The sequence below is a fragment of the Triturus cristatus genome, chromosome 9 (assembly GCF_964204655.1).
Source record: "Triturus cristatus chromosome 9, aTriCri1.1, whole genome shotgun sequence".
Classification (NCBI taxonomy): Eukaryota; Metazoa; Chordata; class Amphibia; order Caudata; family Salamandridae; genus Triturus; species Triturus cristatus.
Genome location: NC_140592.1, coordinates 1,145,772,487 through 1,145,790,653, shown reverse-complemented (window position 1 = coordinate 1,145,790,653; position 18,167 = coordinate 1,145,772,487). Strand labels below are relative to the sequence as shown.

Here is an 18,167-nt window from a genome sequence, read left to right as displayed (position 1 = left end):
TGTGAAATATTTCCAACACAAACTGACTCAAGTTCTTTTTATCCGTTTCAGTGAGAACACAGCATTTTCTCAAGGCAGCTCATCCTGCACTTGAATTGTTGTAGCAAAAGGCGTGATATGCTTTCTCCCAGTCATTTAATGCCAAGTAAGTTTATTCAGGTGCAGCGTAGGGAAACAGCATTTATAACGCTGTCATTACATCGCGCTACTATTACTATGCGGTCTTGGTAATGACCGCGTTGTTAGTACGCGATGCATTTGCATCACAAGTCATTACAACGACTTGCACTAGGAGCGCTGAGGTATTGGAAATGAATTCCTACACCTTCCCTACTGTTGCACAAACTGGAGTAGGAATAGTCATTAAAAGTCCAGCTTTCCCCCTTGTGTAAGTTGTTGTGATGACTTGCGATGTAAATGTATCGTGGAACCAACAACGCGGTCGATGTAACAATCGGGTTGTAAAAGCACGCGATGTAATGTATTGCACTGTAATGAGACATATTCGCAGCGTATCTTTTACTCTGTATTATAGCTCTTTTAGACTTCTTCACTGACTGTCCTTCACCATCACTGTCACTTTGATCAGACTGACTAGAGACTTCTGCAATTGTTCGTGTTAGTTTTCTTTCTATCAAGATGTTTCATCAGGGCCAGCGGTCTCTGGGTACTATTCGAATCTCAGATGCACTAATCCCTTCGACTGGATCAAAATCATGCCTAGTCAGCCCTTTCTTTTGTGACTCTTTGGTACCTACAAGAGTCGGTTCTCTTTGACACCCCTAAGGGACCAGTGCTTGGAATCGCAGTAGCTTGTGTGCCCTCAACAGCTTGGCTGACCTGAGTCGGTCGTCTCTCTGTAACCACTGGTACATCCGAAACAGGAGCTATATCTTCAAGAGGACATGTGACTCTGCGGGTATGGGCAGCATGCACCCAGTTCGGAAGACCACCACCCTTGACAGCAGTTGTGGTTACCATAATCATCTGGAATGGCCCATGCCAACGAGACTCCAAGCATGACTTGCATACCTGCTTCTTCACCAAGACCCAGTCACCGGGACTGAGATCATGGCACTGATTCTGTTGAGGTGAAGATGCAGCTTCTCCAACCTGCTGAGACACAGAACGTACCACGTCAGCCAGTCCATTACAGTAATCAAGCACCAAGTCATCTGTAATGTTCACTTAGGCATTGACAGAGACTGCAGGCTGTCTCATAGCCCTCCACATAATTACTTCATTGGGGAATAATCCTGTTCTTCTCTCTGGGGTACTTCTCAGACTCATCAACACAAGAGGCAATGCATCAGGCCATTAGAGAGAAGTTGAACGACACACTTTTACCAGCCTGGACTTTAGTGTCCCATTCACTTGCTCCACAATCCCAGAAGCTTTCTGGACAATAAAGAAAATAGCACAGTGGAGCTTTTGGTCAATTTTTAATGCTGCACATAACATCTTCACTTCCTTGTTTAGCTTTCACAACCAATACAAGCTCGGAGCACGATGACGTAGTTAACCTATCACAGTGCAGCGTTACACCAACCGGCCAATACCAGTGCGGTTACCACCTCCTTTACAATCTTTCGAGCGCGGATTTCTAAGCAACAAATTCTCACACCATCCAAACTATTTCAATTAATTCTATCTGCTCCTCTAAAGAAATGATAGATCCTTTCACACAAGACGTCTCACCAGATACAATGATCTAATCTACTTTAACAAACACTTCAAATGAAACCTCGACCAGCACTGTCTGCCTCAGGCTGATGCAATTACTCCCCATGCACTGAGAACTATTGTAACAACCGTAACCCTCAATCTCATGAACAAATGCCTCTCCTCTTGGTAGTACTGTTGAAGACCTATCACGAACAGCACCTTCGAAACATCAGACAACTTACTCAGCGTATGCCACACTGATTCCACCCCTTGACGTATATCCTGGGATCTTAGGTCACGTCGGACCCGATAACAACTTTAACTTCCTTGCATAAAGCGCGTCACCCAAACATGGACTTCAACTACTTCGCATCATCACACAGCCATTTCAAAATACCGCAATCTAAGCTTCAGCATTTGCGACGCTCAACCGTTTTGATACTCACACCACTGCATCAAATCGTCTTCACTCCACTCCACTGATACTCGATCTTCTTCAGCTAAATATAGGGCATTGGACTTGGACTGGGATTGGCAATTTCTAAACAGGACTCCTGAAAGAGGTCTCAGTAAAGATCTCTTTATATCAATGGACAAAACCATCTGACATGCTACCAGATTATTGTTGCAGTGGATACTGGGCCCTTTTTTTCTTAACAATTAGTTTCTTACTAACATATTACTCTATCTTATGACTTAGTTCTCTGACTTTCACTTGATACTCCAATGGATCTTGTATTGTGCCTCTGAGGGGTTGGATAAAGGAGACCTAACATCTGGATATCCAATAAGGATCAGGAATTGGATAACCGATTCACAAATTAATAATTAAATTCATGTATATGACTCTCAATACCAGACTATATAGATAAAGAATTATCACTGCTAGTCCGAACCTTCTAAAGAAATTTAGCTGGACTAGAAATCATGCAAACCAAAAGTTCTGTTAAAGCAATGCAAAACAATAACATTAGTACCTGATGATTTGAGCATTCTCTATTCTGATATTTCTCTCCCATTAATAAATCAATTGGAAAGCATAATCAACTTAAGGAGACAAGTAGATTTAGTTGAAAGTAAAATGTATCAAAAGTTATTCAAAGGGTAGTGCATCATTTATAAATATTTAGAATATAAAGAATACAGGACAATCTGATTAGTTTGGGCTTGCCATGAGTAAAAAGGAGATTTGGAAAGTTCACCAAGAACATGAGCCACGACAGCTCATGGGCATTGTCCAATCAAGAAGGAGTCCACGAATGGGGCAAACAGCATATGCGTCAGTCCGAAAGGAAGCAAATAGAGTCCGCAAAAGTTCACAAAAGGCAGTCTCTGGGTTCAGGTTTGTTTCAGATTAGGAACGTCAGAGTGATCCGATCAGTCTGTTTGTCACTCTCCTTCAAATCAATGTATATTATAATCCTCTAGTTCCAGTGGTGACACCTCCGTGGTCACCTCATCATGTCAGACCCCTCAGCCTTTGGACAGTTTGTGTAGGATGGTTATCATTTGACATAAAGGAAGAAACAAATTATAAGAAGTGGTGGTGCAGATCACGTAATTTGTCAGATCATCTGGTTTACGTAAACCTCCGAACAAAGACCCTTAAGCAACAGGCACACAAGTGAGTTTAAGAGGACAGTTCCCCTAGCAGATGTTTCCAAATTAACAACTTTTGTTGCAAATAGTCCTTATAAGTAAGTGAGAACTCCCCTAAGAAGACTCCTTTTCGCTTCACATTGAAAGTTTAAGGAGACATCTAGCAAGTGTATGACAAAGTAAAGTTGGAGAAAAAACACCCAGGCCTATAATAAAGTTAGGTTAAAATATGTAGAATATAAAGTAATGGAAATATATACATTTCATAGGAGGAATCACTATTCTGAAATACTTCCAACTTATAAGCACTCAGGGGCAGATCTACAAGGAAGTGCTGCAGGGCGGCAACGCAAGCCCTTTGGCTGCGCCACGCTGCGGCACTTCCAAAGCACAGGAATGCGACATATTTACAATATGTCACATTCCAGTGCTCTCCCCTGCGCTGGCGCACAAACTGCAGCCATGCGCCGGTGCAGGCACCCTTGCACCATGGTGCAAGGATGCCTGCGTCATGGGAGATTGTTTTTGTGTAGGAAGAGGCACCTTCCTGCATAAAAATAATCACTACAGGCATTTTCCTCTTTCAATGTGCTGTAGAATGCAGCACACATTGAAAGAGGAGTAAACGAGGAGAAATTAAAACATTTCTCCTCGTTGCGCCTTGCTACGCCACCCCTGGTGAGGCGTAGCATTGAAACTCATTTCCAGATTTACGATTGCTCGTAAATCTCGAAACTTGTCCCGTTCCATGGGTGTTGCGTGGGAACACCCACAGCAACACCCATGGATTGTCCCTTCCACACAAAGTGCTGCGTGTAAAGGGGCCATATTTACAAGGAGAGGAAAAGTCATGCAGGGTGGCTTTTCTTCTCCTTGTAGATATGGAGAAGTGAAATGCGCCTCCAGTACGTCACAAAAAGTGACGAGCTGATGGCGCAGGGGGGTTGTGATTCTGCCCCTCAGAATGTGTTATTTGTGGAATTGCAAAGATCACATTTAACTATGGCAGATTACTGCATTTTCAAAGTACTAACAAGTAAAATTATTTAAAATCATAAAATTAATATAGTTTCAAATTTTTTACATTAGTACATATATGAAGAGCATAATATTAAGGTTTCAGAACAATTGCACTAAATATTGGTATGCAACACCAGTTTTTCTCTTTTCACATTCAGTGCACAATTTCACATATGCAAATGATGAAATTGAGAATGAAAGCCTTCAATATCACACGTAAAATTATCGAAATCACATTATATTTAATTAATTCTCTACACACATTACTATTTCAATAACGATAACTAAAAGTTTTATAACGCATGAGTATATCACTTTACCTTTTATTTACTTGCATGCTTTTACGATGCAGTAACCACATTTTTTCACAGTTATTTTTCATGTCTCTTCAACACGTGATTAGTGTACGTTTATTCATATTTTACTCAAGATGTCTCATAATCGGTTTAGGTATGTACCAAAGGATCTAGGTACTTATCAGCGGCATCACTGTAGAAGAGTGAATTTGAGGCAGTGTTGTAGGGAGGGATTACCTGCTTCCATGTGCTTTGCATATGTTTGAATTAATGCATCCAGGAAAGGGAATTCCCTTGCTTGATCCCTTCTTGGTAATCTACTAAGACCCTGGTTTGTTTGAGCCTTTGTGCTCATATAAAGTCTCATTGATAGTCAGCAATAGTATTAGATGAAATGAAATTATAGGGGCAGGTTTTAGTGTCCGAAGAAGCCCATCAGTTTACATTTCAGAGGCTCCCATACTGACAACATAGGAAATACAGGAGGATTGCCAGCTACTTACGTTTTACCCTTCAATATCCCCAGGACTTCTATTCCCACTTAAGATGTCAGTGGCACAAAGGCAGCAGCAGGAACAGGAAATAATCAAGGCTCTTGAGCCCTATTTACTGTCTGAGTTTCCACTCATCGTCCTTCCACAAACCTCTCAGCAGCAGACAGGAGGCCGATGATGCAGTTTGGGACAAGGGAAGAACGCTGTGATGACCCTAGGGTTAAAGAGTGCATAACGCCACGTCCACTACATCTCACATTTTGGTGAATTAATGCCCATAGGAGTCAGAGTCACTAGCCCGTTAACTTGATATTTTATCACTTATAGTCAACAGGCTGTGAAGTTTTTGGCTATTGTGTTGGTCAAAGTCTTTTGAAAGATTTAAATTATACTTTAGTAATGACTACGACATCCAGTTTTTGGAAGCTTTTTTGGGGAACTGTATTTTCTGAGTAGACTGATTTCCAAAATCCATTGGTTACTTAACTTCCAAGGCTAATTGATGTACTTAAAGTATCTTTTGTCTTCTCTAACCATTGGCACACACTTCCTTTTTCTGAAAATGCCTTTTATTATATTTTGGATAATCCTTATCACAGGCTTCTTTTGCTGCCATTTTGCTTTATTCTTTTAATAGGCTACAGAGCGTGAAATTGAGGTTTATCAGAATCTTGCAAAACAGCTGGAGAAGGCTGGCCAGGCTCTTCTACTTCATGGATCTGTTAACTACAATGAGGTGGATGGGCCACAGGAGAGGGTTCACTCCTTGCTCCATGACCTGCAGGATTGTGCTGGCGTGCGGTAAGTGAGGCAAGCAAGAGAGGGGCAGGTCTATTGCAGTTCAACTATCTTCAATTCTCCATCAAGAATAGATAAGATTGACCAGCACACACAGGCAACACCTAAGTCTGCAGTGGATCATATGTTATGTTTCTGCGAATAGATTTTTAAAATTAGGTTTCACTGAGTGCTTTAATTTCCTCTACTTTACCTGCCAAATGAAGCCTAGCACATCCTACTTGATTTTCTATTCAAATTTGTAATGTCTGATTATGTGTTTGTCAGCGCAAAAGGCATGCAATGTCTTGTAATCTAGGGAATGTTGATGACGTGGAACTAGAATGCATGATGGCCCACCCTTTCAAATTGATCTGTATATATTATATGAAAAATAGATGACATTCAGTAAAACCATTTTCTTGCACCTACAGCTAAATTCTCCTTCAAATTAACTTTTATCATATTCAAAGCAAAACACGTACACATGCCAAAATACAGTGGAGAAGTTAAAGATATTAGGAGGGGCCCATATTTAAGCAAAGAGGCATAAATCTTGTACTTCCAACAGCTATGAAAGATTGGAAAGGAAAAGTAACCTGCAACCCTAGTTTTCCTCCACGGGAATCTTCATTATAATCATTATAATCATAAGCACTGAATGGTCCTACTCACATGCGGAATCCTGGAGCACTTTTTCCCAAAAGCTAAACAATTCTCTTTAAAAAAGAAAAAAAGTAGAAAAGAAATGTATTTTTAACAGCCTATAATAGGTTATTTTTGGGCCTTTCCACTTATTTTCCTTAAAAAGAGCTTATTTTAAAAGGTAGAGAAGCTCACTATTTTAAGTTTAGTGACAAGGAAACTCTTCATGACCTGTTTTAAAGGAAGGATGCGAGGAAAGAAGAGAGATGTAACCTGATAAGATGCAGCATAAAAGAGTTGGGAAAATTGTCACTATTCCTTTAAGGAATATCATACTACCAATATCCCATCATGTCATGCCAGCGGCAGGTGAGCCAGTCCTCATAAATGTGGATTAAGGATCATGGTAGAATTGCAGTTAATATATTTGCCTCTTGTCTGGGGAGGAAGTAGGGTTGCTTATGACCATAATTTGGATTCCTCAGGAGGAGATATAGGATTAAAGGTAAATACCTATTCCTTCTCCTCTAGTGGATCTTCATTTATAGTTATAAGCACCTAATAGATTAGCAAGCCCTATACAAGGCAGATAAAAAAGACAAAAGGCATCTGCTCTGCAATTTGAATCGAGACAATGATATCTTACAAACGTATGTATGGACCTCCAAGTGCCGCTTTACAAATGTCAGCAATGGATATGTTTTTTAGTTTTGCAATTGTTGTGATGTTTTATACATTTACAATTAGTCGTCCCTGTTGGACCTGGCCCTCTCTGCCGGGTAACCCCTAAACATTTTGCCTTCCTCCTCCTATATTTTTGATTCGTTTTTGTTGGCATTAGGAATCAGTGCTCTTTACCACTGCTAACCAGTGCTAAAGTGCTTGTGCTCACTGCCCAAAACATGGTTATATTGGTTTGGACCCATTGGTATATTTAACTTACTTGTAAGTCAAGTGTAGAGTGGAATACCATATTCCCAGGGCCAGTAAATTAACTGCTACCTCTGGGCAGCTTGGTGCCAGGACAGGGGAGGTAGAGAATTCCATGTACTTCAAAGCCACTGTCTAGAAGCTTCTCCCACTTTCCAGAACTAGGGCACCGGGTTATAAAAGAAGGGCCTCAGACACAAATTCTTCAATGCATTTCCGGGCCTGTAGATACTCTGCCAGGAAGAAAGACGCTTTTCGCCCTAAGTAGGATGGGTATTCCCAGACGTGGGACCCGTGCAGTGGCGTAACGAAACTGGAGGGGGCCCCCCTGCAAAGTACATGGAGGGGGCCCCCCATTCTCCTCGCCAGTCAAGAGCCCTCAGGCCAGTGACCCGCCATACTGCAGGGGCTCACCCCAGCCATAAAAAAAGGATTCTGGTTCCTCTATTGGTCACATCCGCCCTCTCATCGAGCGATTTACATACATCAGTAAATGCTGCTGCGCCCTCCAGCAAAGTTACATAACACTGCCTCCAGACGGCCCACCAAACACATCCTCCTACTTGATGAGCCACCTTCAAGTGAAGCCCTCTCAGCTAACCACCTCCAAACTCAGATCACTTCCGTCGTGCCTGCTACTAACTCATCCATTACACTCTACCCTCACCCCTATGAAACCCGCAATTATGCTTTTCTGCCCGCCTTTAAAACCACCCCTCGGATGTCACTGCAAACCTGTGACCGCCGCCTACTGCTCCCCTGTCCATCACCCACAGAAAGACTGATGACCGGTCACCATCTAACCACTGCCTACCAGTAGAGACAGAGCCTTTCAGCTGCTGGCCCCCCCAATGCCACTGTGGAAGTTTTAAAAATGTTGAACCATCTCTGCAACTGACCACCTCAAAACAATTCTTCCTGCTAGCCTATACGGCATCAAAGCCGTTCCTGCTACTTTTCATCCTCTGCATGATGCACACAATAATATCAAATGTACAAAGGGTCAGATTTTTGTTTCCTCACGCCAACATTAATTTACACTATGTACCCCACTAAACCATACCTGCTGTCAAAGGCAAACCAGATCCCATATGTAGCACCAGTCAACAAGTACCCCAAGGACAAACACCAGAGAGAATGAGCGATTCATGAATTAAACCTACAATGACAACGTAGCATTTCCCCACCAACTGTCAGCCCAGCGAAGTCTGCAACCGCACAGTAGCCATCAATACCAGCAACGTCTAAAGCGCATTTCCACTTCCTTTCTTTGGCAGCTCCTGATACATATACGTATGCCTTCTGGGCGCCATCTACCACAGACCACAGCATTCTTTGTGTCCCTAAGACTAACCGAATGCTGTCGGTGAACGCTTCTCTTCCCCCTTCCTTACTAATAACTACTGGAGGATAACGAAAAAAATATATAGTATTTTCTTATGCAAATAGCGTATCAAGCACTTGCTGCCCGCAGTCCTCGCCAGATCCACCCAAATCAATATTCTGCTATCGCACCATCCTGTCACCCCTATTATTATCTGAAGATATTTTTTATCCCTTCCTTGAACTGGGAAAAGCAATACTTTGCACAAAAACAAGTCCCTTTAAAACCTTTGCTACTTACAGACTCGCAAAGCACTTCCTTGTTTTACTAACTGTTGTAAAGCAAACGGATAACTCATTCTAGGATTGGGATTATTGTTTAGAGGTGTGGAAGTTAATACTGAGACATAGGATGATTTTTTGCATACACTCGTTCTTCCCTGCATGCGCACACAAAGCAACATTACAATTTAGCTAAACAAATTGTTCAGAAATGTACCGGAAGGTAAAGAAACAGCCCAAATTATTTTTACAAAGAAAAATAGACAATCGTCAACTTTATACCCCATGACATAAAAGCCTTAGCGTGCACAGCTTGCTCAAATCCACGCTACCTAATTCTACCAAACTCAGCACATTTGAACATCTCATAATTCCATGCCACACAACTCAACTATAAATAATTTAACCCTACATTCCATACCACATAATTACAATCCTAAAAATGAAAAAACATATATTTCTACTTCACTCCATACCACATAAGTCCACATCACATAATAACATTCCACACAACTTAATAGCACTCCAAACCACATAATTACACTCCACACAACAAAATTTAAGTATACATAATTCCACTTCAACCTATATAATTATACGTCACACAACATATTTACACTCAACTTTAAAACACAGAATTACCCTCCACAAAATACAACTCTGCAACATGCTACATAATTCCACTCCGCACAATTATACACCACACCATGCCACATAATTCCACACGTCTCACAATTCCACAATTCATCCCCACACAATTCATCACACATAATTACTCCACATAATACCACTCAGCACCACATAATAAACCTCCACATAATTATGCTCTCATCCATATTGCATTAATACACTCCACATAAATCTAGTCTATGCCACGTAGCAACATTCCACATACACTCGTTCTTTCCTGCATACGCACAAAAAGAAACATTACAATTTAGCTTAACAAATTGTTCAGAAATGTACCGGAAGGTAAAGAAACAGCCCAAATTATTTTTACAAAGAAAAATAGACAATCGTCAACTTTATACCCCATGACATAAAAGCCTTAGCGTGCACAGCTTGCTCAAATCCACGCTACCTAATTCTACCAAACTCAGCACATTTGAACCTCTCATAATTCCATGCCACACTATTCAACTATAAATAATTTAACCCTACATTCCATACCACATAATTACAATCCTAAATATGAAAAAACATATATTTCTACTTCACTCCATACCTCATAATTCCACATCACATAATAACATTCCACACAACTTAATAGCACTCCAAACCACATAATTACACTCCACACTCCACAATTCAAGTACACATAATTCCACTTCAACCTATATAATTATACGTCACACAACATATTTACACGCAACTCCAAAACACAGAATTACCCTCCACAAAATACAACTCTGCAAAATGCTACATAATTCCACTCCGCACAATTATACACCACACCATGCCACATAATTCCACACGTCACAATTCCACAATTCATCCCCACACAATTCATCACACATAATTACTCCACATAATACCACTCAGCACCACATAATTAACCTCCACATAATTATGCTCTCATCCATATTGCATAAATACACTCCACATAAATCCAGTCTGTCACGTAGCAACATTCCACATAACTACACTTCACACCATGCCTCATAATACCACTCAACATAATTTTCACCCAGCAGCGAACACTTCCACGTCACACATTTCAACTCTACACATTTCCATTCCACACCACATAATTCAACAACAAACTACATAATTCAAACCAACAACAGAATCACATAACACACCACATACATCCAATCTACACCACAAAATTCCACATCATGCTATAATATTTAACAGCACACCACATAAGTAAACTCCACTACATACCACTCCACAACGCAAAATACCATTCCAGATAATCTCACTCCAAGACACACAATCCCACTCCATGACACACAATCCCACTCCACATAATTCCAATACACTCAATACCACACAATCACTATCCACATAATTACATTATTTCGCTACACAGATCCAATCCACACAATACAATTCCACAACTAACAATTCCAATCCAAACCACATATGTCCACTTGACACCACACACATTCACTCCACTCCAAGCAGAAAACACATAGGTAAAATACACTGTCCTTTACAATGTCAATAGCTCTAACTCTCACAAATGCGAGACCAATTGCATTGCAAATGCTTGTTTACCTTCCAATGCGACCGAGCAGATCCTGTTCATTTTTTTTATTTTTATTTATTTTATGGAGTTTTATATAGCTCGAACTTGACCCGTATCGGGTATCATAGCGCTTTTCATGAGCACCAGTTGCGTTACATGAGGATGCATTCATATTTGTTAGGCACAGGGAGATTAAGTGATTTGCCCAGAATCACAGGATGTTCAGCGTCATTGTTGAAACTCGAACCCAGTTCCCCAGATTCGAGGTCGACCGCCCTAGCCGTTAGGCCAACTCCTCTCCCAAGTATGAGTAAGAATAGGCATAAGAAGGGCTAAGCAGAAGAGCTGAAGTATTTAGATGTAAAAGTAGTGGAAGGTAGGTTCAAGTAGGAGTATGCAGGAGTAAGAGTGCAAGTAGGAGAAGGTAGGACTAAGTTAATGGTAATAAGGGCATTGGTAAATACGGTAGCAAAAGTAAGAATAGCAGTTAGAAGACGTAATAGGAGTAAGAGGAGAAATGAGTAAGAGCAGGAGGAAATAGGCGTAATAAATTGTAAGTGGAAGCAAGCGTATGTTAGAATAATAAAACGTAAGAGTGGGAACAAATATGAGGTGTAAGAGAAAGGTAAAATTAAGAGGTTACGTAGCACAGTAAGAGGAAGTATGCAACATATGAGTAGAAACAAAAATCAGCAGTAGGCTTAAGTAGGAAAAGTTAGTAAATTAAGTGCACGATTAATGAAAGTAAGATTGAAAGAGACCAAGATGAGAAAAGAAAGACGAAGACAGCAAATCCTTCCATATTCTTCTACGACTCCAGTGCTAACAAAGCATGACATGCTTTTCATTTTATGCACACATCAGATGAAGAGCAAGGACCTTCCATTAAGCGCTATTGTAACACGCTTCAGTTGGTAACTTGCGTGCAGCTGAAATAGGTACAATTTATGTGTTTTATAGCGCTCACAAACAGCATAAGCGTGTTTCTTGGCACTATTTCAACAAAAGTTAACACTATGCCACTGGCAGAGGTGCAATTTGTTTTATTAATGGGTTGCACACAGACCGGTCTCTGTGACGTGCTGTTCGACGAAAAAGTGCAAGAAAAGACTTCTTAATACCACGTGAGCAGCACTTCAGAACTGTTTGGATAAAGCTTAGCCAATGCCCGGGAGCCGAATAGTGATTTTTGTGTGTCTCTGGCGCCCAGTAGCAGTGCGTTTACCCCGAGGGCCACATTTGGCATGTTCTGATTTGAACTCACCATTATAGAGAGAATGTAATACTAGGTCATTTATTGTCACATGCAACAAGGGTTGTCAATCCCGGCCCCCTTTCTCTGTAGTCCCCGGCACCTGTTTAGAGGTGGACAGGAAGGAGCCCTCTCTCCTTCCAGCACAGCAAGCAATACCACAGAACAGCGCCAAGACCAACACAAACGGCTCCCGGTAGCTCAGCTCATGTGACCCAGTAGATGTGAGGCTGTGAGCTGATGAGTAAGAGGTTTAGGGGCAGGGTGAGGAGCTGGCAGCCTACACCAGGGTGGAGCAACAGCACCGAGGCGTCTACAGCAACAGGGGACGGGTCTCCTCAGCTCCGAAGTGTGAGGCCAGCACGTGGGAGCCATGCAGCGGCAGCCAATGCTTGTGAAGCAAGTAATCAAGAATTGGCAAAGGTAAAATAAAACCAAGCTAGTGCCCACTAACACGAAGGGTGGGACGGGGAATGGTAAAATTGGGGGCAGGAGGCAGGCCCGGCTCCAGGAATTTTTATTTGGGTGGGCCAAGGGTACATTCGGGTGGGCCACTGCTGGCCCGATTTATCGCTTATATATCTAGCCAGGCCTGCTTCTGGGCCCTCCTTTATCTCTCCTTACTCTTACAAGGCACAGTAAAACGCACTCTTTTCAAAGTCTCTTTCTAAATGTTATCACTCTCAAAAAGTGCTTTTCTTCCATGCAATGTCCCTTTGATGGGAAGAGGAAGTTTCTAAGGTGGGAGTATCAAGCAAGTGACACTACCCGGGCTTCCTCTGTGCGAGCCTTCAGGGAGAAACCCTCTTCATTACTACCTCCACCTGACCTCTGACTCTGCAGCGCACTCTCTTACAGGCTTGATTATCCACTTTTCTACCACCCTTCTCCATCACACCTTATCTCACACCTGACCTTGGGCCCTAGCCCCATATCAGCCACCATTCAGTTCCACTTTCACTATTCCCAGTAAAAAACAATAGTAAAATCACCTTCAAACTTGAAACATTGAATATAGCAGTAAAAATAATTAGCATGCATGATAAAGTATGCTCCACAGTTGTCCTAATCACCTGACTGTTAATTAAATAAATGAAAACAGAAAGGCCATGACAGGGCCGGCTTTATTGCTGGTGCAAAAGTCTTTTTGACCTCTTTTTTGACCTCTTTCTCTGTAGATAGCTTAACTACCACCCTCCAACAGTACCCTTCATCTCGCCATAGCCACTCCCCCTCATGGCCTCCTCCTCAGACTCCCTAACTACCACCCTCCACCAGTGTCCCCCATCTTTCTGTAGCTCCCCCACACCCCATGACCTCCTCATCAGATTCCCTCACTGCCACCCTCCATGTAGTTCCCCCCCCCTGACCCCCTCATCAGATTCCTTCACTGCCACCCTCCACTAGTGCCCCTCATCTCTCTATAGTTCCCCCCACCCCATGACCTCCTCCTTGGCTTCCCTCATTGCCATCCTTCACTAGTTCCTCTCATTTCTCTGTAGCCCCCCCACCCAATGACCTCCTCCTCAGATTCCCTCACTGCTCCCTCAACCAGCGCCCCTCATCTCTATGTAATTCCCCCCGAGCCCCATGACCTCCTCCTTGGATTACCTCACTGCCACCCTCCACCAGTGCCCCTCATCTCTCTGTAGTTCCCCCCCACCCCTGACCTCCTCCTCAGATTCCCTCACTGCCACCCTCCACCAGTGCCCCTCATTTCTCCATAATTCCCCCCACCCCCATAACCACCTCCTCAGATTCCTTCACTGCCACCCTCCACCAGCACCCCTCATCTCTCCGTAGATCCCCCCACCCGTGACCTCTTTGGATTCCCGCACTGCCACCCCCCACTAGTGCCCCTCAGCTCTCTGTAGTTCCCCCACCTCATGACCTCCTCCTCCGCTTCCCTCACTGCCAACCTCCACTAGTGTCCCTCATTTCTACATAGCCCCCCACCCCATGACCTCCTCCTCAGATTCCCTCACTGCTCCCTCCACCAGCGCCCCTCATCTCTCTGTAGTTCCCCCCCACCTCATGACCTCCTCCTCAGATTTCTTCACTGCTGCCCTCCACCAGTACCCCTCATCTCTCTGTAGTTCCCCTCCACCCTGTGACCTCCTCCTCGGATTCCCTCACTGCCACCCTCCACTAGTGCCCCTCATCTCTCTGCTGTTCCCCCCACCCCGTGACCACCTCATCTGACTCCCTCACTGCCACCCTCCACCAGTGCTCCTCATCTAACTGTAGCTCCCCACCCCATTACCTCTTCCTCGTTTTCCCTCAATGCCACCCTCCACTAGTGCCCCTCATCTTTCCGCAGCTCCACCCCCACTCCAGGACCTCCTCCTCGGCTTCCCTCACTGCCACTCTCCACTAGTGCCCCTCATCTCTCTGTAGTTCCACCCACCCCGTGACCTCCTCCTCTGACTCCCTCACTGCCACCCTCCACCAGCGCCCCTCATCTCTCCGTAGCTCCCCACCCCATGACCTCTTCCTCGGATTCCCTCACTGCCACCCTCCACTTGTGCCCCTCATCTCTCCATTGCCCCTCTCTCATATCCATTCCATTTGTTGTACAGCGCTACTCATATGAGTGTAGGGTGTCACAGTACTTTACATAACAGCACGCATTATACAGAGACAATAAATCAGTCTATGGGGAATGTCACATAAGCCAATGAGGATTACAAGGTGTAGAAATCACGTCATCCATACTGGTGGGCAATATATTTTACGGGGGTTTGGACTGGAGAAGCACAAACTCAGGATTTAAAGAGTACTCCAGTGGTTGGGGGTCAGCTTTACTGATAAAAATGTACAACTGCCCAAACAAACTCTTTTTGGCAACATTAGAATAATGAAGGAATGGAGAAGTTCTAACTATATCACAATACAAAAAAAGCGAAGTTTGTATGCAGCTCTTTAAAGACAGTTCATAGGTCACTGTCCTATGTTAGGATAGTAACTTCTGAACTGCAAGTAACACAAGGATATCTGTGACAGAGGTAGTAACCCACTGAGCTATTCCCATAAAATTCAGTTTATCAGCATTTAAAAACTACCAACAGACAAATGGTTACTCTGCAGCAGGATCGTAAATCACCAGTTATCTGCACAGTTTTTATTGTAGTTGTACATCGGTGGCAGATTCACTGGGAGGGCCATGGCTCATGTTTGGGTGGGCCTGGCCCTCCCGGCCCACCCCACCCTCTAGAACCGGGCCTGGCAGGAGGTAACATATCCTGCACTTGTTAGTGGTGTGAGACAAAGAAAAGGGTCAGCGACAGGAGGATATTTACAGCTGGGACTAATTAAAGTCCCAGATAACCTATCTGTAGAAATGTAAATGCTGCATTTTAAAACATATCAGGCATTTGTTATCAACCCACAACATAGCATGTTTTTTGAAGGAGCTCACAATGAAAACTCACAATTAAAACTGCTAGACTTACCGACAACGCTGCAGAATGTGATCTGTCCTGCTCTTTACAAGTCTAACCTCTCTCCCTGAAAGCCCCGGTGTTTCTGAAGAGTGCGGGGCCCCATCCTTTTTCCAGCCGGCTCTGACTGAAGAGAAACAATGTAACTTGTTACTTTGTTTCTCTTCAGTCCTGCCCTGGGTCAGTGCGAGGAGCAGAGCAGGCTGCAGACTGCACCTGCTTTCTAGAGGAAGCCTTTCACTGAAGAGCTGAGGGGGCCCCCTTCACCTACCGAAGACTGGGGGCCCCCCCGCACCGCGGGGGCTGCGGGGGCGTTTGTTACGCCCCTGGACTCGTGCTCACTACGCCACTGGAGTCAAGCTATCCTGGCTGATGATGGCTGATAGCCAGAAACCGGTCCTAGGATGCTTGATTCCGGTCCAGTGAAGACATGGCTTGGCAGTTCGGGCTGGACTGTTCCCATGAGGCACAGGGTCAAGACTGATTTGCATATGGCCATGTATGAACTGTGGTGGCGTAGTGGGCAAAAGAACGATGGATTTAACCCAGATCTCTTGACTGGGGGAGAATGTCTGCATTGTCAGCATTCCGTCCATCATTTGTTTGTTGTAACGCTTTTCGCCCTAAGTAGGATGGGTATTCCCAGACGTGGGACCCGTGCTCACTACGCCACTGGAGTCAAGCTATCCTGGCTGATGACGGCTGATAGCCAGAAACCGGTCCTAGGATGCTTGATTCCGGTCCAGTGAAGACATGGCTTGGCAGTTCGTGCTGGACTGTTCCCATGAGGCACAGGGTCAAGACTGATTTGCATATGGCCATGTCTGAACTGGGTTGGCGTAGTGGGCAAAAGAACGATGGATTTAACCCAGATCTCTTGACAGGGGGGGAATGTCTGCATTGTCAGCATTCCGTCCATCATTTGTTTGTTGTAACGCCTTTCGCCCTAAGTAGGATGGGTATTCCCAGACGTGGGACCCGTGCTCACTACGCCACTGGAGTCAAGCTATCCTGGCTGATGACGGCTGATAGCCAGAAACCGGTCCTAGGATGCTTGATTCCGGTCCAGTGAAGACATGGCCTAGCAGTTCGTGCTGGACTGTTCCCATGAGGCACAGGGTCAAGACTGATTTGCATATGGCCATGTCTGAACTGGGGTGGCGTAGTGGGCAAAAGAACGATGGATTTAACCCAGATCTCTTGACTGGGGGAGAATGTCTGCATTGTCAGCATTCCGTCCATCATTTGTTTGTTGTAACGCCTTTCGCCCTAAGTAGGTTGGGTATTCCCAGACGTGGGACCCGTGCGCACTACGCCACTGGAGTCAAGCTATCCTGGCTGATGACGGCTGATAGCCAGAAACCGGTCCTAGGATGCTTGATTCCGGTCCAGGGAAGACATGGCTTGGCAGTTCGGGCTGGACTGTTCCCATGAGGCACAGGGTCAAGACTGATTTGCATATGGCCATGTCTGAACTGGGGTGGCGTAGTGGGCAAACGAACGATGGATTTAACCCAGATCTCTTGACTGGGGGAGAATGTCTGCATTGTCAGCATTCCGTCCATCATTTGTTTGTTGTAACGCTTTTCGCCCTAAGTAGGATGGGTATTCCCAGACGTTGGACCCGTGCTCACTAAGCCACTGGAGTCAAGCTATCCTGGCTGATGACGGCTGATAGCCAGAAACCGGTCCTAGGATGCTTGATTCCGGTCCAGTGAAGACATGGCTTGGCAGTTCGGGCTGGACTGTTCCCATGAGGCACAGGGTCAAGACTGATTTGCATATGGCCATGTCTGAACTGGGGTGGCGTAGTGGGCAAAAGAACGATGGATTTAACCCAGATCTCTTGACTGGGGGAGAATGTCTGCATTGTCAGCATTCCGTCCATCATTTGTTTGTTGTAACGCTTTTCGCCCTAAGTAGGATGGGTATTCCCAGACGTGGGACCCGTGCTCACTACGCCACTGGAGTCAAGCTATCCTGGCTGATGACGGCTGATAGCCAGAAACCGGTCCTAGGATGCTTGATTCCGGTCCAGTGAAGACATGGCTTGGCAGTTCGGGCTGGACTCTTCCCATGAGGCACAGGGTCAAGACTGATTTGCATATGGCCATGTCTGAACTGGGGTGGCGTAGTGGGCAAACGAACGATGGATTTAACCCAGATCTCTTGACTGGGGGAGAATGTCTGCATTGTCAGCATTCCATCCATCATTTGTTTGTTGTAACGCTTTTCGCCCTAAGTAGGATG

At 44.3% G+C, this 18,167-nt stretch overlaps 1 protein-coding gene across 1 annotated transcript in view; it reads left to right on the top strand.

Annotated features, from left to right (window-relative positions):
• SPTBN5 (spectrin beta, non-erythrocytic 5) overlaps positions 1 to 18,167 on the top strand; it is a 1,776,766-nt gene that overhangs the window by 586,286 nt on the left and 1,172,313 nt on the right. The window contains exon 29 of the mRNA XM_085627084.1: positions 5,712 to 5,875. Within this exon, the coding sequence (XP_085483210.1) occupies positions 5,712 to 5,875 (164 nt within the window). The remainder of the gene's footprint in view (positions 1 to 5,711; positions 5,876 to 18,167) is intronic.